At 43.2% G+C, this 20,212-nt stretch overlaps 1 protein-coding gene across 11 annotated transcripts in view; it reads right to left on the bottom strand.

Moving 5' to 3' along the window:
• Positions 1–20,212, bottom strand: part of MAP2K4 (mitogen-activated protein kinase kinase 4) — a 78,195-nt gene that overhangs the window by 17,111 nt on the left and 40,872 nt on the right. For 8 of the 11 annotated variants that reach the window (XM_086358816.1, XM_086358821.1, XM_086358820.1 and 5 more), the window contains 2 exons: positions 12,775–12,949; positions 3,355–3,474 (listed from right to left, as the gene is read on the bottom strand). In XM_086358816.1, coding sequence (XP_086214942.1) covers positions 3,355–3,474; positions 12,775–12,949 — 295 coding nt within the window. The remainder of the gene's footprint in view (positions 1–3,354; positions 3,475–12,774; positions 12,950–20,212) is intronic. The other 3 variants (XM_086358826.1, XM_086358824.1, XM_086358825.1) reach the window with 1 other exon arrangement.

The raw sequence follows: 20,212 nt of genomic DNA on the forward strand, positions 1-20,212 counted from the left end.
GTACAGACCTCCCACCCCAACACTTGGCCCGGATTATTTGAGAGATCAACGCCTGCTGAAGTAAAGCGGCTTGTTCGGAACGACACTGCTAAACAGTGACACAGCCGTAAACAGAATCCAGTTGACTTAACTCCGCTCTCCTAACAACACCTACAGTGCAGGACACCTCATTTACATGCAGAGAGTGCACACGCGGTCATGACTGCTGCGATGAACAATCTCACTCTTAAAACAGAACCGTCTGCTACCACAGTCACGCAGCTCCACACCTTGTAAAGCGTATCTGACACAGGGAACCTGCACTTCCAGTTATTCCAAACCTTCCTCTTGAGATCTCTTTCTCCTTTCAGTGCTCTTCAGCCTTCACAAGAGACTAACACTATTAACCTAACACACACACACGAATTTATTTTTATCTAAAGACACCATTTCAACAGATTTACAAGAATTTCTTAATTAGAGAAAAAATACATTTAACCCACCTACTTAGAAAAACAGTGAGGAGGGAGCTTAACTGCAGTAACAGTAAAGTGGGAAAATCACTGTTAAGAGTGTGAAGGCCTGATGTACTCATTCAGGCTCTCCCACTTTCTACTTGCATCAGCTTGGGCCCCATCAACTCCACATCTATGAAATGGGATAGCCCCATCCTCAGTGGACTCTAATGAAGATCAAATGAGTTAACTTATGTAAAGCACAAAGTAAAGTGCCCAGCAGGGGCTAAAAATAAGAGTTAAGATAATGAGGGGAAAGGGGGAAAGGATGGAAAACATAAAAGCAACCAAAAGACAAAGAGCGATCATGGAATGAGGGAGAAATCCTCGTAGTTTCTAGGGCACATAACTAATGGAAATGTTTTTTCTCCTGGCAGTTCCTTTGAGCCATAACTGGGGACAGCAGCAATGAGCTGCGTTTACAAAAAAAAAAAAAAAAAAAAGAGGAATAGTCAGAGCTGCCTCAAAAGGCACTGACAGCAACATTACTTCCATGTTCAAGCAAAACACAGGATGACCACACAATTGAAACACAAAAATAAAAATTACTGAATGTGGATTTACTGAACAGGAAGGTGGAGGTTAGCGAAATTTAGCTACTAAGATCAAGATAAGGGTTTCAGAGACAATATCCAGACAAAACCAATAACATAATTTTTATATACCAACTGGAAGCACCTAGAAAATGAAATGGTTAAAAAGACACCGCTCATTTGGAAAGGAAAAAACAGCTGGGAATACATCTAATAAATGAGGCAAAACGTCTAGCCAGGTTAATCAGGAAAAAATAAATTAGATACAAACCATATCAGGAGTGAGAGAGAGAGGGAGGTAACACCACTAAAGATTCCCCAGGTATAACAATGATAGCATAGAGCTGTTATGAATAACTTTATACCGACTAACTTGACAGGTTAGATAAAAGGCACAGATTTCTGAAAATATAATCGAACAACCAAGTATCACTCAAGAAGAAACAGATAACCTGAATAGAACTCTCTGAAAGAAACTGAACTGCAAAATATTAACAATTATGCTGAGTGAAAGACAACAAACTAAAGAGTGGTACACGCTGTATGGTTCCATTTACACAAAAATGCAGAAAATGCAAATCAATTCACATGGCAGAAAGCAGACCTGCAGTTGCCTGAGGACAGTGGAGTAGAGAGGAGTGTGCATTACTTATGGGCCACAAGGAAGCTGAGGAGAGACGGGTGCATTCACTATCCTGACTATGGTGATAATCCCACAGTGCAGCCAACTGTCAATTTTACTTCCATAGTTACACTGAAAACGTGTGTGTGTGTGTGTGTGTTGGGGGCAGTGGGGAGATGGGGGGAAGGAAAGGGAAAAGATATGACAGAGGTAGGGTCAGAAAGGGAGGAGGTGGCTAAATTCAGCCAATGTCACTGCCGCTTATATAACCTGTGCAACATGAACAAAGTTCCAGATTCATCATCTTGCAAACAGAATGCCAGTGTATAACACTTCAGTGCAGGGTGCAGCTCTGCGTCTGTATACTGGACTATGTGTGCCGATGTGACTGATGTAACACTATGTGAAATGGGGAAGAAAGTGAACAAATTCAACAGACCAGGTCATAAAAATGAACACTCAGGTCAAAAGTACAAGGGTAGGAGAAGCAGCTAAGGAAGTCTGGAAAGAACTATTTAGTGATTAACTTAGTGATTCAACAAAGGGATGGCAGTATCATGAAGGAGAATGCTACCAGTTACTATCATCATCTATCAAGAGTACAGAAAAATGCATAAAAACTTCAGGACTAGCGAAGAATTAACTGTCGAACCTCTAAGGTCTTCTCTAATTGTAAGAGTTCATATTTCCATTAGTACATACTTCTATTTAGTGTAACATTCAGTTCAGTCTTACAACATAGTACTTTTTAAGTCAATAACAATAACAAAACCAAGACTATATTCTGTGTGACCCAGACCCAAAAAGGAGAAGGGGTGGGACACATTTTTTTCTCACCAGTTCATAACAAACCCGCCGGTACCGGCTCGTCCTAACATTTTCAAAATGAGAATGAGTATTTAAAATGCTTAAGAGTTCAGCTCAAGTCCCATTCTTCTAAATGAACATCACAAGCGTGTGACAACTGTCCAGGACACCACATGTATTCACTGATAGCTCCAGCTCTACTTCCTGACTCACTTCCTGCTTTAGGTAGCAAGGTGACCAGAAGCCAGTAAGTATGCTGAGAGCTGGAGGCAGAAGTGATAACCTACATCAGGACACAGAATAGGCAGAGGCCAAAAGAGAAACATGATCCTGAAACCAAGAAATTGAAGCTCTAGTTTCTATATAAAAATCTAGAAAATGGAATAAAATGAAAGGATTTCTACCATAGCTGTTAATTTCCCTGTCTGACGGATTTTACTCAGGATTGTGGGTGGACACAAATAAATGCTTGTGCTAAAGGCAGATACATGTGATGATGGAAATGAATAAAGGTTTAAAAAGGGGATTGGGGGGTACTGAGGGAGCTCAAGGACAAAAGAGATAGATCTAAAAACAGTAACATATTTAGAAGCCAGTTGATGTGCCAGGTTCTTAAAAAACAGAAAATATTTATAAATGAAGAAGGAAATATGGCATTCACAAATGACAGTCAAAAAATAACTAACTAGCTGAAGTATGAAATTCACCCCCAACCCAAGGAACACGAGCAGCAGAAATTAAGAGTAAATTACCACAGTGATATACTAAAATGTTGAGAAATCAACATATTACTAATGTAAGGCATTTAACTGAAGATGAGAATCAAATGCTGCCATTCTCTTACTTATTCTAAGTAGCTGTCCACTGGTCAGCTAAGACCCACATGGCCTGTTCCTACCTCTCGGAAGAGCGCGCCATAGAACTGAACAATGTATGGGCAGTCACTGCTCCGCATCACTACATCCAAATCCATGAGGAGCTGCTTCTGCTCTTTTTCATCCACTGTCGACCGGATTCTCTGAAAAAGACGGACAAAAGACATCACAAAAACACAAAACGACAAACTAGAGAAAAGCCACTTCTGCAAGATTGAAAATTTCCAAGCAAACTTCACAAATACTAAATAACCACACACAAAAATTATAATCTTCCTTATAAGAACAATTTATCACTGAAAAACACAATAGCACTTAGAAAAAAAAACCTGCACAGTACGGCCCTTAGGGATGCTTTGAGGGACCCAGGCTTTTAACCACAAGTGCTCTCTGATCACGGTGGCAGGAATGCAACCAAGTTGTGGGGCAGTGAAAACCAGCCCCACATGTAAAAACAAAGGACGTCCTGAGGAGCCAGCCTTGAACCAGTTCACACGGAACAATCCTCAGGAGTTCTGAGGACTCTACATACTGTTAGTCACCATTTCAGAACGGTATGGAAGCGAGGCTTTCAGTGCAAGAACGGCCCCCTTCGCTCCCCGTGTCCTTACGCCCAGCCGCCTCCTCCTTTACACGTGGAAAACAGCCCAGAACAGGTCAAAGGGAGAACCAGCCACCAGGCTACAACCAGAGTCTCCCAAACCCTATACTGGCATTCCCCCTTGACCACACTTTCTGTATGTTAGAAACAAAGTTCTACCTGACCCTCCAACCCATGACTCAGACTGCAGGGCACATAACGTGTGGAAGCAAACCTGGCAGTGAGGAAGCAGAAGGCTGTCTGTCTGCCCCTCAGGTGACGAGTCCCTCTCCATCCCCACGCCCCCTCAGTACCGTCTCTGCACAACACCAGCAGACAGCCACAGAAGACCAGGACCCCGCCTCCCGTTGCCCACCCAGGACCCGTGCTGAACACGGAGATGTTCAGAGGGCAGTTCCCACTACTGACAGCAAAGAAACAGGTTCAGAAAGTGTGAAACAGTAACAAAGTTAGAGGTTCACGTGGAGGCATGCAAACAGCTGCTGTTCTCATAAAAAAGTTTACAATGTCACACCACGCCACTGTGAACAATACACAGCACATACTTACAAGGCAAGTTAGTATACAAAAATACAAAAGGTGGCAGTTAGTCTTCCAAAGACTTCAAGGCACGTGTCCTCGCTCTCGAAAGGGATGAAGGCAGTCAATTACAATTCTTGAGTGCATTTTACAGAAGAGAAGCCAGAGGCACAGAGTATACAAGATGTATTTCACATGACAAGACAATAAGCAGGTATATAAGGAAAAGAAGTCGGTCTCTCATTTTCATTTTTCCACACTAAATGAAGAACTCTATATATTCCAAATACAAACAAATTTTATTTTATAACTTAAAATCTATAGCCTGCTTGCTAGCTACAGTACCTCATACCAAATAAAATTTACAAATTAAAATTCATCTTGTATATACTGATTTTAAACTCTTACACTGAATGTCCTGCCCAGATAAATAAGAAAGAAAGAGAAAGAATGAAACATAAAAACAAGTAACACTGACACTTTTAAAATTAAGCAACTCCGCACCCCCACCTCCATTTGTGTATCTTCATAATTTGGAGAATAATATTCTTGCTTTTATATCAACACTGGCATAATGTCTGCTCAAAAGAGATATTTTTGAAAAGTCAAATTAGTCCAGAAATGTAATTTATATTTGTTCAAAACACTGATAATTTTTATAAACATTTAAATTATATTAACTCCTGTTTTAAAAATATAACTTTTAAAAGTGTGACTTTCCTGGTAGCTCAGGTGGTCTCCTGCAATGCGGGAGACCAGGGTTCAATCCCTGGATTGGGAAGATCCCCTGGGGAAGGAAATAGCAACCACTCCAGTATTCTTGTCTGGAAAATGCCATAGACGGAGGAGCCTGGCAGGCTACAGTCCATGGGGTCGCAAAGAGTAGGGACACAACTGAGCAACTAACACTTTACACTTTACTTTAAAAGTGTAGCTGTGGAAATACTAATTTGGGAAAGTAATTCTTTTAAAAAACATTTAACAATCCTATGTTTCTAAATTTAAAGGACAAAGAACTAATGCTACTGCTAAGTCGCGTCAGTCGTGTCTGACTCTGTGCGACCCCATAGACGGCAGCCCACCAGGCTCCACCGTCCCTGGGATTCTCCAGGCAAGACCACTGGAGTGGGTTGCCATTTCCTTCTCCAGTGCATAAAAGTGAAAAGTGAAAGTGAAATCGCTCAGTCATGTCCAACTCTTAGCTACCCCACAGACTGGGGCCCACCAGGGTCCTCCGTCCATGGGATTTTCCAGGCAAGAGTATTGGAGTGGGGTGCCATTGCCTTCTCCGATAGTTAGAAACAAATAGGAAAGAAAAAGCAAATGACCCTCTGGTTGGGAAAGATTTTGATCTACTGAAGAATTGTCACTATTAACAGATTTAAAGATTTTTTTTTCACTTTCACTATTTTTTTCTACTTTTCTATATTTACAAGTGTAAACATACTAATACACACACTTACAAAACACTGTTTTAAAAGATGCCCTCCTTGCTAGTTTGTTTTTTCTTTCCATACACTGGTTAGATGGCTTTCTAAATTTACAATAAACCTTAGTAGTTATCATCAATATTTGGCTCTTGAGGACCAATTTCTAAAAACGCTGCTGCTGTTGCAGAAAGGATACATGTTACTACTGAACTGCAGGCCTAACTGAAGCCCCAGTATCTGACTGATACACAAGATTATTACTAACCAAACTGGAGACAAAACTCCTGGCACAGCTATAATTTGAGATTGTGAGCATGGGAGGAAAACCTATTCATCTGTAAAATATTCTTGAGCACTACTGCCAGCGTAGAAGAGAACCTGTGGCTGCTGGAGAGCCTGCTGCTCAAACATGAAACAGATTCTGCTCCTGGACACTTGTCCAGGAGCAGAACCTCTGCACGCTTTCTGAACATCTCGTCCAAGTGATGGGCAGAGCAAAGGGAGCGACTGCTATTATATCCCAATTCTTTGAGACTGACCAAGAGCAGCTAGCTCTCAGTTATACTGAAGCTTTACGGTCGCACGGCAACATTTGTTATATGTGAGCAATTAATAAACTAATTCAAAAGGACTCAAAGAGGGGATTAACTATAAGCATACATCTCCCACAACAGCAGTAGCTTCCAATTAATGATTTTAGTTCATAATTCAGTAAGTGATTCACGTTGGAGAACACTTAAATAATCAGTGAGTCATGTGACAGAATACTTAGTAATAAAAGTCCCTACCAGGAAAGTTTTTCTAAATGAACATCAAAGCAATGTGTATGGAAAAGATTTCTCCCATTTGAAATAAGTAAGTGGAGCATGTCAGGGAGAACAAACTTCCCTCCCCTTATAAAGCTGTCCCTTCACGAGGACGCTGGAAATGCAAGCAGAGGTGAAGCCAACCTAAATTCTCTTATAATTTGAATGTTTAGAAATCCAATGTGCTGATAAATGCCTCAAGTTACAAGAAATTTTCATTTACTGATCAAAACCTTAAAGTTAGATAAGGCGCGACTTCCCTGGTGGTCCAGCGGACGCGACTCTGCGCGTCCACTGCAGGGTGTGCAGGTCCAGCGCCTGGTCGGGGAACTGAGGCCCCACACGGCACGAGGCACGGGATCTCGGGCAGACTCCTCCACAGAAACTAAAGAGGGACAGAGTGATGGTTTGACAGCATTTCATTGAAAATCTAACAATGAAGAGGACAAGGACTTCTTAATCAATGTAATTGTAATAAACGTATTTTCAAAGTGTCCACTTTCCACAAACACGAGCACTGCTATGCCAGACATGCAACCTTGTTCATGACGCTTTCCCTGCCAAACACTCCTCCTAAGGTTAGTATCTAAGAATAAAACACAAAGGAGACTCCCCTGCCACTCAGTGGCTGACTTCAGATCAACCTCAGTTAGTGAGGTGGGGGCTAGGGGAGCAAGGATCACATTCAGATCCCCAAGGCCCCCTGGATTCTTACAAACATTGGCTCCTTACAAAGAAATAGGCTGCTTTCCCAGCAGCAACGTCTAGAATTCACTTCAGATGCAAAGGCAGAAACCCCAGAAACCACTGCAGAGCATCCGTGGGCTGCCCTTTTCCTCTGAGCTGCAGGAAATCCTAGGCATTCTTAGTTTCCTCATTTCAAAACAAAGATTCTCTGCCCCACAGAGGCAGCAAGAATCTCAGCCTTCGCTGCTACAGTCTATTAAACAGATCACACACAAAAATGTCCCTGATACCTCACAATACTGTCACTAATAAGGTCAAAGAAGATGGCAACATTAGCCAAAACAAACCATTTTTAAAAAAGGGAAAACAAAAAAAGTAAATGTAATGCTGATCACAAATGCAAAACTGCCTTTAATGCCAAAGAATAACAAATTGTGTGTGTTGAATCATTTGTTTTAAATTATGAAAACACACACTTTTACTAAGGCAGGAAGAAAGAATACCAATTCTTAATTGCAAAACCATCCAAGTCCTTCCCCACCTAGGAAATGAACAGGCGTCTTCCATCTCCCGCATAGCCACGTGGGTTCTTTACCACTAGCGCCACCTGGGAAGCCCATCCAAGTCCTTATAATCTATTTAATGAACTTTCAAATGTATCTTGATCAAATTAACAGCAGGACCTGCCCTTCTTCTCACTGAGGATACTGAATTCCTTCTACGTATTTCTGCTGTGCATCATCAGACAACTTGTGAGATCAGTTCCAAAAACACGTGCTACCTCACCATGGGACGAGCTGCTCTGAAGACAAGCTTGATATGTCTTGACAAGTGTGGTATCATCTTCCCCTTCACTAATGACAGCACCCACATGTAAAGAGCACACTGTTAACCTCAGCACTGAAGTACGTAATGGCCTGAAGATCATAAATGACAGATCACCACTTTGGGAGCCATGACAATACAGTGAGACAAGAGAGAAATCTGATACACAGTTTCAGAGGCATGGTTGTGAGACAACAAAGAATGGCAGAAAATGTGCAGAGGTGTTATCAAACCTCTCTCACTTAAGAGAGAGGTGCGGTAAGACAGGCGCTTCTCCAAATAACTATTACATACAAGCTGGGATACAGTCCTACATCACAATTCAGTCGGGTCAGTCAAGTGAAGACAAAGGCTTTCAGAAACTAGGTATCCAGAGTCCTCAGAAACACTGAAGGGCTGATTAGATTCACCTAGAGCGACCATTTCTAAACCATCCCACTTGGACACCAAAGGTTCCTCAGAGCTGTCACCCCAGGGGCTTCTGACACGGATAGGCATCACAACACACACCAACCAGAAGAGCACAAACACATCACAACTCCGCTCCATCACGACAACCAGAAGAGCACTAATGTGGTCTACTGTATTTGCTGGGGTTTACATACAATTGTGTCAACAGAAAGAACCCACAGTCAGCAAAACACTGGGAGCAACAACAAAAGAAACCATGCACACGAGGAGTTCTAGCACCACAGCACCAGGGACTGGGGGGCGGGGGGCACAGCCCTGCCACTTCCTTGGGATCCACCCTCCCCGGAAGTGCTCCACGACATGTTTCACTCACAACACTCAAGCAACATTAGCAACATGAAATCATATGGGGCTATCCATTTGGTCTTCCTAATAAGCCCCCTGATCTAGCCATATGAGACCTTAAGACACTGGAATTCAGTCTCAATTCAAAAAAAGATAGCCATGGCTTCTGCATCCCACAGGTGATCTGGATAATCAAATACTAGCACTGTGGGCCTTTGAGAATCAACAAAACTACCCGCAGTGGCAGGGAAATGAAACTCAGCCCTGCTCTGCAGACCCCCACCTCCTCCCACAGCAGCCCTGTCCACACAGGAGGCCTGCAAGTGAGGAGATCACGTGGGCCAGGGAGGGCAGGGCTGTGGGTGCTGACACCGCACGTGGAGGCTCTGGCCCTTCCCAGCAGCCATCGGGTTAACCTAGGTCTCAATTCTAGGTCAGGGACACTGGCGTCAAGATCTAAATACCAAGGAGAGGCAAGAATGCAGGAATCAAGATCAGGTTACCAGCTCAGGATCAGGAACAATTAAACCAATGCAACAGGAAAGTTGGAAGAGTAGAGAAAAACACTGAGGGTAGAAGGAACAAGTCAGGCAGATAACCAAGAAATGGAAAACACCTGAAACCCTTCAATGTATGTACGGTCACATCACTAACTTGGTGTGGCCTATGCAGCAAATTTCAAAGAGCCGGTCTGTTTTCCTGATCAACCCAGATAACTTCTCAATTAGAAGACTCAAAGCTCATCTTAACAATGACAATCCTTACACCTCCCTACCCCACCCAACGGTCAGATCAGGTCCATTCTCCATTGAGATGAGAACCTGACGCCCCTGTTAACCCCACTGCCTTCCATCTTCACTCTCTTTTATTCCCCCTCCCTTCCATTTTCATTCTTTCCTACTCTCCCTACAAACAAGAACCGGGCAAGCTCCTTCAAGAAGTCAATCTGGACCTACCAACAGGGCAGCAGTGGTCCAGGCCTGCATGAGGTCGCTCCTCCGGCCATTGGGTGGCAATCCTAGTTAGTCGTCCATCCTTACTCCAGCCACAGACAGCTCTTCTTGATTCTTCCCTCCAGTGTCCCTGGATTTGCCTGGATCAGATTCTGATCATCTGGGACTAACTCCGCTAGGGGTTTCTCCCAGATCTGAATTTCTCTAACCCTGACTGCTTCCTCAATTGTTTGGTCTGAACCCTGGGCTCCTTCCCCGGACAATCAGCCCTGCCAGAGAGCTAAGCACACACCTACTTCCCTCCCAGAGGATGGTGACTGCGTGTCTCATGTGTTCGTCCAGTGGTTATTCCACCATACATTGGGGCATGAAATGTTATTGCAGAGGATGCCGATCCAAGCCCAAAGGGCCAGTGTCAGAGGACGTCCTTCCTGACCTCTAAAAGACCCTGTGGCAATACATTCCCAAAGTGCGTCAGATGACAGTGTGGAGTTACTTCAAGTGGCCATCTCATTTCCCTAGTGTGAACCGCTGTCTCACAGTTCCTTTAAATCTCCATATCTCAGAGCTAAACCCAGCGCTTGATCAGGAATAGAGCTGTCCATGTGAACAGTCACACCTAAATCCTTAATCACACAATGCCTCTGTGTATCTGTACTGTCGATCTGGTCTGTGAGCCGAAATGAAGAGCGCATAGACTCTCTCAGGTGTGAGGAAAAGCTAAGTATTTTCAAAGAGACCAACAACAACACATTTAAAATGTGCAGGTATGGCCATGTATCAGTCATCAAACGGGTGTCACTTTTTAACTACATGAATGCACGAACACTTACTCTGCCATCATTATTCGAATTCACAGATTCCAATCGTTATACTCGATCAATACCCTGACTGGAATGGCACATTATCCAGTTCAACGAGAGTGTGGCCACGTCTCACTTTTTCCTTCTTTTTAAGTTGTCCTCCCAGCAGCCCCCATGCTAAATTATCATGCTTGCTCGAGAATTCAAGGTGATAGAGAGACAGTGTCAGCTGGTGAGTGCAGATGTGACAGGCGTCCATCTGCAGGTCCCGAGACCGCCTGAGAAGCGTTTCTCAGTCAGATGACAGACGGCAGACAGTTTCCAATTTTCACTCTTAAATTCTTCCAAGACGTGAGTAAGCATTATACAGTTGCAAATGTCAGCAAATTAAAATGAAAATCTTCAACATCAAAATGAAGGAACTTCTTTGTGCACCTTTAAAACGCATTAACCATGGCTACCGTCTATCCATATTACCAAAACAGATCATGCTGCTGATCAACAGAGTGAAGCACAGACTGAAAAAAGCAGGACATAATTATTAAAAGTACCTTCCCTGGCATCTGGGAGAAAAGTCTAGAACTTCAGTTTACAGGACAGTTTTTCCTTCAACCTCTGCCATGTAAAAGTGAGTGTCATGCACGGACAGTACATAAGAACAATGCAATGCTTGTGCAGAGCAATCTAAATAAAATGACTTTCTTTCCACTCACACTACAGTGCACAGCATAAAGAGAAGTTATTTTACATTCCAAGGAAAACAACATTTAATTCAACAGATAATCCAAAGCAGAGGTTCCAGACTGTGCATGTTGACAGGTCTGTGGTTACATGCAAAATGTTTATATGTAAGCATCTTCCCAAGAAAAAGTCTATAGTTCTCACCACATTGTAAAAGAAATACGGCCAAAAACAGGTTAGGCTCCATAGGGAGAATCCTACAATTTCATCCCACCATCAATTTTTCATTAGTTTTACAAAACCAGCAAAGAAAACTGCTCAACAGTGATGGAGGCTAAAAGAGAAACACCTCACTCACAATAAACTTCAATACAGGAAGCGTTTTTAGGTTAATGTGACACAAATCCACTCCCAAAAGTCAAGCAGGAAACAGGCAACTCCTCTCATCAAGTCATTTTGATAACCTCTCAAATCAGGGGGCTAACAGGAAGATGATTCGCTTAGTCTGTCTGCAAATCCATTCTCAGTTCTTACAGACTGGGAAAGTATTTGTTCCCATAAGAATTTTAAGTCCGATGAGAGTGTGGCCTTATCTCATGTTTCCCTTTTTCATTTTAAATTGCCCCCAGCCATCATCAATTTTCCTGAAATATCTTACAGAGAGGGAACATTCAGTTAAACATCTGAATGAACAGATGAACAAACTACACGGACATGGGGAGTCAGGTGGAAACTATTGGCTCCTCCCAGGTGCCAACGTCAGCCTGCCAGGTACGGTGTGCGGGCCGATCTGCACGTGTGGCCACTCAAGACAGTCACAGTACTGACAGACGCAACAGCACCATCACAGAGGACGCGTGTCAGCACGCCCTGGGCGCGGGGCCTACGGAGTGGAGACGACATACACACAGAGCAGCCGAGCCGGTCAGGACCGAGTAAGGTTGAGGTTAGTGGCAACAGCATGTGCGTGGTTTCCGGGAAACCGTCAGTGAGCCTGCTGTTAGCCCTAGCCCCGCACCCCGCCCAACCCAGAGCGCAGCCTCCTCGTCCGGCTCCCGCCTGGCGCCCCGCAGCACCGCCCAGGTCCCCGGGGTGTGGCCGCCCGACCGGAACTCACCTTGGCAGCGGAAGGGCCTGGAGTTCAAAACACGTTAATGCATCATGCCAGGGGTGCAAGGAACATGCACAGGTCACAATTCATGTTTCCAGAGGAGAGAAAACATGCTAGCAGTTAAGAACACCGCGCGCAGAAGAACTGGGAGGAAGAGTTGTGTGAGCCCCACGTGTAACCAGGACAGCAGGGACAGAACAGTGGCACTGCCACGCCCAGACACCACGCCTCACGGATTAGAGTACCCAGAATAATCGCGGGCATCACCTACTTTAACTGCCATTATTTGCCCACTGGGTTTGTGGACCATTTTGTTGACAGAACCGTAAGCTCCTCGTCCAATCTCTCCAAGGTCTTTCAAATCCTCTGCAGTGAAATCCCAGTGCTGCTCAGGGGAGATCTTCAGTTTTCCTGACGACTCAATGCTGTGTGTTCTCAGTCTCTCTCTGTTAAGATATTAGGAAGCAATTTTTCCACATTTTAAATAGGTTTTGACTTTATTTTTTCTTTTTTAGCTAGCACTGATTAATGCATGGGAAAATTTCTTTCGTCATTAGTTACTATAAAACAGTCTGAGTTTCTGGGATTTCTTTGTTCATCTGCTAGTGCCATTTTGGTTTCTCACACACTGAGTTAAGACAGGCCTAAACTCAGGGAGCTGACCAACAGCTTTAATGGGACTCATAAGCCAGACTTCCATCTGTGGGAGAAACTCCTACTGCACACAGTTTCATTTCCAAATACAAGGTCTTTTCCAGACTTTGAAAACTGCATTATCAAATGCAGAATCCCAGGTGCTACGAACCTCATTTTCAAAAATCTCTTATGCTGCTTGACCCAACATGGATTATTCCAGGTCCTCGGTCCTTAGTACAGCTAGATGTTCACAAACTCTGCCATCCATCAGAAGCACCTGGGGATATGTATTCACTCCCAATGCCCAGGCATCATCATATGGCTATCAAATCAGAATATGTGGGCACAGAGGTCAGAAAACAGGGTATTTTAAGATACCCAGGTGATGCCAGCAAAGTTTGGGAGCTAGCACCTCAGGGTACTGCCCTGCTCCTGTTAACGCCATGCTGTGGAGGGAGAACAGTTAAACAGCTAGCCAGCTGGCTCCAAGAGGAACACTGACACATGAGCCTCTCAGTCCTTGATGAGCAGATAGAGCAATGGATGGGGAAAAAAAGCTTCATGGACAGAAGAACTCACTTGTTACAGATTTTCATTAAATAAAAAAAGCACCTCCAAAATGTGAGCCAGAGATCAAATATTAACTTCTAACCATACTTCGTAAAACACCAAATCCAATGAAAAATGTTACATCAATCGTGTTTTTCGGTTTCTCTCTTGCATACACACCCATGTGTAGGAATGAACTGTATCAAAGAGTGCAGCAGACATAAAGAAAAAGACTCCACTGACTATTATCTACAGTTTTTCCATTTCATATTAAATGATCAGAAACTTTTAAAACTTGATCTCGTGATACAAGCAAGAACATGATCAGTTACCTATTTCTTCTTCCAAAATTTAGGAAGTTTTCTCAGATTAGCACGACTGTTTTTTATAGTTACTTTTAAGCTTCTCATGTACTTAGAATTTTAAAATCACTCTCCGAGAATAATCATTTATACCAGTATCAGTAACATCTGAGTCAAGGTTATAGTTAAAAAGTTAATACACTTTGTCTAAATAAAAACTTAGTAAACCAACATTCCAAATGTCAGATTCTCAAACCATAACTTTAATAAGTCACAGTACCAGCTTTCATCCATACAAGTTCTTTTCAGTTTACAAAACACTTTCATCAGTACTATGTATACCTAGCATCCTGAGTCACAGGAAGCCCAGAAACCAGTGGCATAAGTGACCATTCAGGTGTGAAGCTTGAACTGCCTAAGATGGAATCAGATCTAAGCAAGTGGGTCTCTACCTACTTTTCCATTGAAGTAGGTAGAGAGATTAAGCCAGGAAATATTCTAACATAAAGAAGTTTCATATATAATGACTACTGTTCTATGACCACTGACAAGAAAATCTCTATGGCTCAGTTTAATCACTGGTGAAATAGTCAGCACTGGCCTACTGCTGAGGGTCATGGCAGACAGGCTCTAAAGTGGTGCCTGTGACCTCCACTTTCCTAGTATCCACATCTCTATGTAAGCACCTCTCTTTGAACACAGAGGGGACCCGTGGCTTGTTTCCAGCCAACAGAATACAGCAAAGGCTATCACTCATGATTACACTGTATCACATAACATTTACCATTAGCATTCTTGAGAAATGAAATGAATATTTCATTGCTACATAAAGTCACACAAAAACAACAGTTATAACACTGCCACAAAGATCAAATTTTAGAATTATAAGTATCTCTGCAAACAGTTCAGCTTACTGTAGACCTGTTGTATGGCTTCTGGATAAGCTCCTTTTTTTCTTTTTGAAAGTGAACAGACTGACAGATAAGGGATGTGGGTTATCTTCTCGGGCTAATGAAAACATTCACAAATTTTGAGTAAGGTGATAGATGTACAACTCTGAATATACTCAAAGCGATAGAATCATACAGCTTAAATGGGGGAGTTGTATGGTGTATGGGTGATACCTCCTCAATAAAGCTGCTGAAAGAAAAAGATGAACAGGAGAACGTGATTTTTACCCAGAGATCCACTTCCTCGGTTAGACAGGAAAAGAGCTGTGAAAATCACAGGGACACATGCTACGTGATGCCATCCCCAAGGCGGGAGGAGTCAGCACCATACATCTGTTTTCTACGTGACTCTGTTTCTGTTTTGTAAATAGATTCATCCGTATTATGTCTTTAGATTCCACACATGTGTATATTTACCCTTCTCTGTCTGACTTACTTTACTAAGTATAATATTCTCTATGTTCATTCATGGCTCCGCAAATCACAGTTGTTTATTCTCTGTCATGGCTGAGTAAGCCAACCTGTTAATGGGCACCTGGGTTGGTTCCATGTCTTGGTTATTGTAAATAGTGCTGCTATGAACCCTAGGGTGCACATATCTTCTCAAAAGAGAGGGTCTTTTCCTCCAGATATATACCCAGGAGTGGGACTGATAGATCATATGGTAGCTTTTTTAGTTTTTTAAGGAATCACCATACTGTTTTCCACGGTGGCGACACCGATTTACATTCCCACCAACATTGTACGAGAATTCCCTTTTCTCCACACCCTCTCCAGCATTTACTACTTGTACACTTTTTGATGATGGCCATTCTGACAGGTTGGTGATACATCATTATAGTTTGGGTTTGTGTTTCTCCTGTAATTAGTGATACTGAGCATCTTTTCAAGTGCCTGTCAGCCATCTGAATGGCTGAGTACTTTCTCTGATAATTGTTCTTTGGGACAGAAATGAGCAACTTGTCCATTAATACTGAATCATCACTAGTGTATTTTAATTTCTGTCCCTTCTTTGACCCAGACTAATCTATGAGTTTCTGAAATCCTACTGATACCTAAAAAGTCAAACAACTGTGACATGATGTTCCAGAACATAATCAGACTGGGCACAGAGAAAAGTTTTATTTCTATCTAATGTGTCTAATAAAGCTGCCTGCGGCTTTGTACACAGGAGGGTGGGCTTGTTTTTTAAAGACACAGAACGGCACAGCCAAAGTGACCTCGGATGGCTCTAGCCCCACCCCCCACCACCGCCACGTCTATTACATACAGGGCTTTGCTGTGCAAATTCAGCAGCAGGACAAGCACCTGAATCCCTTCTTCCAACCGGATTACCCAATCTGAATCTCTCCTGCAGCTACACAGGCAGAAGAGAAATTTAAGAAAGGAAATCGATCATAAGGGGAGAAAAGCACTATGAACAATTCAGTGTACACCTTTCGCATTTTCCTATACTATTACACAGTGACCTGTCACACTTCCTGCTTTACAGATGTCACTGAACGCACTGCTGACATGAGTGCAACTACAAGAGCCACGTGGCTGCATCTCACTGCCTAGGAGTCTGTCTGCACTGACCACGCAGGACCAGGGGCAGGAGCCCCCTGGGCCAGGCCCACGCACCTTTTCAGGCCAACCTGAACAGTGACTAGATCACTCGTAAGAGGCATTTTGATCTATTACTCTTAGAGTCGGATGTTCTCAGCTATTCGGTAAACAATTGCTTCTTCTTTGGTTAACCACCTGAGATAACATCCCCTTAAGCAGAGCTCTCCCACACCAGTGTTTGTTTTGTTGTTGCTGCTTCTGCTATGCTGTACTAAGTCACTTCGACAGTGTCCAGCTCTTTGCAACCCCATGGGCTGTAGCCCTCCAGGGTCCTCTGTCCATGGGATTCTGCAGGCAAGAATACTGGAGTGGACTGCCATGCCCTCCTCCAGGGGATTTTCCTGACCCACGATCAAACCCTCGTCTCTTACATCTCCTGCACCGGCAGGTAGGTTCTTTACCACAAGTACCACCTGGGAAGTCCACTGCTTCTGCTAAAAACTTCCTTTTCTGTTAACATCCTTATCAACTCTTTGTTCTGTACTACACATATTTCTCCAGGGTGCTGTTTACCTTCCTACTACATTTAAGAAATTATACATGCAAAAAATGCAGTAACTGGGGCATTTTAGAATTAATCATTCCCACCACATCCTTTTGCATCCTGCAGTACCATCTAAGTTCACTTCCACATGCATATGGATTTCACTCCACCACTGCATTTTCAGTTTCCTAGCACTGTCTTTTTTTTTCTCATCTATCACCCTTTTCAGTAATTCAGTTGCCTATTTATCCAAATTTGTTCTCTCCTCAATACTTTCCAATCCTTTTTAAGAAGTGCCATGATTTCTTCTACTTAATTACAAATGCTAATCATCCATGTGGGAAGTGATTTTGAATGCTGTGCAATATCATATTCAGAGATGCTCTTTCTCAAAGCATTGAATATATGATTCCCTAATTCCATACCTCTCCTCCCATCTCACAAAGAGTGTCTTATGAAACTTGTGTTCAGGGTACTATGGAGCGTCAGGAGACAGACTGACAACTAAAAAATCAGACAATATATGGAAATGTCTTGAAAACCCTGGACAGCAGGCAGCAAAGGGCAGTGAGCACTGAGAAGCAGGAAATACACGAGGTGAGCCCTACAGCACCCCAACTTACTGCCTAGAGAAGGCTGCACAGACTGCAACACAGGGAGGGCAGATGCAGGCAGACCCTCACGTGAAGGTGTTGGGTCTGGGCACCTGGGGAGACTGGGTTCTCAAGGCAGAGTGCTGGATAAGAGAGCTGCACAGAAGAACCCCAGAGACACGCAGGAGGGGTCCCTTGATCAGCACAAGCTTATGAGGAACCTACATAAGCCTGAGGAAAGAGCTACCCAAAAGCATTACAGGGAAGGATACCCAAGCTAATACAACAATCCCCGCCTGCAAAGTAGAAAACTCCATATTCATGGGGAATTCAAGAAAGCACACGGAAGGATCCGGTCTCGCCTACCAAAGCTAAAGAGGGAGACCCAAAAGGATCCAAGTATTTCTGAGTAACTTAACCAAAGAAGAAAGCTCAAAAATACGTAAGATATAAAAATAGCCAGCACTCCATATCTGCCACGCAATATAAAATCAAGGATGCAAAGAAGCAAGATACTAGGAACCATCTCAAGGAGAAAAAGCAATCAACTCAAAGTGACCCAGAGATGACAGAGAGGCAAGAATGAGCAGATAAGCACAATGAAACAGTGCTTATGACTGCATTCCATGTGTTCAAGAAACTAAAGAATGGAGAGAAGAACCAAATCAAATGTCTAGATGTAAAAACCATAAGGGGGCAGGAGGAAACTTTGGGGATGATGAACATGTCTGCCTTCTTGCTTGTGGTGATGCCTTCATGGGTGCACACAGCAAAACTTAGCAAACGTACACTTGACATACATGCAGATTATTCTGTGTCCATTACCCCTTGATAAAACTGTTGAGAGGGAGACAGACAGACTGGCTTCCCTGGACCCCACTCTGTGTGAAAGGGGTGTGCCTGTCACATGTCTATAGTTGAAAGCACACAGCTGAGGCATCCAGGGCTCAGCGCATCACCAATCAGAACACTGGCTGCTCCCAAGGCAAATGGACCACCCCCAGTCTCCTTGTTCTCCAGCACTGTGCTCTCGACTGACAGCAGCACGAACAAACTACATCTCCCAGTCCATCTGCTGCTCCAACCCTTCCCTGCATCCACCTGCAACACATCTCAGAATGACACACTACCTAGCAGAACAGGTCAGCATCCATGTCTCCTCCTCCTCCCACCCCTCCCCAGTTACTTTCTGTGGTTACCAAGAGGGGGCGGGACAGAAAAGGGACTGAAGATGCTCTCTGCATTTGAGACCAGAGGCTCAGGGGGGGTCCCCTACCACAGGCAGTCTCTGCAGCAATGTTGGAAGAGAAACCCTGGGTACCTTTTTTCTTTACCCTGTTACTGTTATTCGTGATCAGACATAGCATTTAGCATTAAGTTGTCCTAATTTTCTATGTTTCATATTTTCACCTTTTTTTTTAAATGTTTTAGCAGGTGGCTGCTACTCACATATCATTTTGTACTACAAATATGAAATTACTTTTACAAAATCAGAATTTTAGTTCCTCAAACAAATATGAACCAAGAGTCTGAACCACTTTCATTCCTAACCTATAGCTAATGTTTGACACTACTACTGTGTGAACTGTCTTTTAAACACATAACTATGAAACTATATTCTCAAGCTTTTAATATTTGGGGGGAGCGTTTATCCAAATAAGCCAGTGAGAAAAAAGATTTTATAGAAATAAATTTTATTAGCAGACACATTTAGCATGTATTTTATATATCTACTGAAACCTAGTATATTTTTGAACCTTGGAGTGTTAAATTGTTAGCTTGTGTAAACTATGATCAACCAGCTTAATCACAACTTATGCGCTTTAAACCTTATCTCATTCTATTTCCTTATGTATACTCTAGGTGCCAATAGAAACATTAAAAGTTAAAGTCATTGTAGTGGGTTTGAATTCTTCTCTAAAGCATACAATTCACCATGGTTGGCACTTAACACATAAAATATCTCGTGAAAGGAAGAAGAAAAGAGAACTCCCATTCCTACTGCTTCCTAACTTCTCAGTTTGGTACTCAAGATCCAGAGTCACACACTAACAGAATCCCATTAGAAAGAAAATACGAGCTTCATCTAGTCTCGTCCTTCAGGAAACTGTGCCTGAGAGCCCTGGAACGGGCTGAGTGCTCCTCCTCTGTGCCCACATATGGTGAGACCAAGACACACCCACATAGTAGGCTGGCTTGTATTGCTTATTCTTGGTGAACCCTAATTTGGATCCACTTCTAACCATCGTTGCTTAGTTCTGCTTAATTCTGTGATTATGTCCATCAAGTCTATACCAGGGGCTCATTTTCAGGTACACAGGTGAGGATGCAGGCACTAGGCGGGGGTCCCTGAGATCACAGAGCAAAGGGAGTTTTCTCTGCAGCTCCACCACTCTCACTAGAATCCCCTGTCTACATTTGATTCTTCACTACAGGCAGGTGTCACGGCTGAAACATTTCCAAATAGACCCAAACACGCTGACTGAGGCTTCCAAGGGACAGAAATCCACCATCACGACCACGGCTCATAAATGCGTTCAGAAGGTAAAGGAGACATCACTGGCCTCACCTGCCCAGGCCAACAGTC

This window comes from Bos grunniens, chromosome 19 (assembly GCF_055505025.1).
Source record: "Bos grunniens cultivar Pamir isolate PY7600 chromosome 19, Bosgru_T2T1.0, whole genome shotgun sequence".
NCBI classification, from domain to species: Eukaryota; Metazoa; Chordata; class Mammalia; order Artiodactyla; family Bovidae; genus Bos; species Bos grunniens.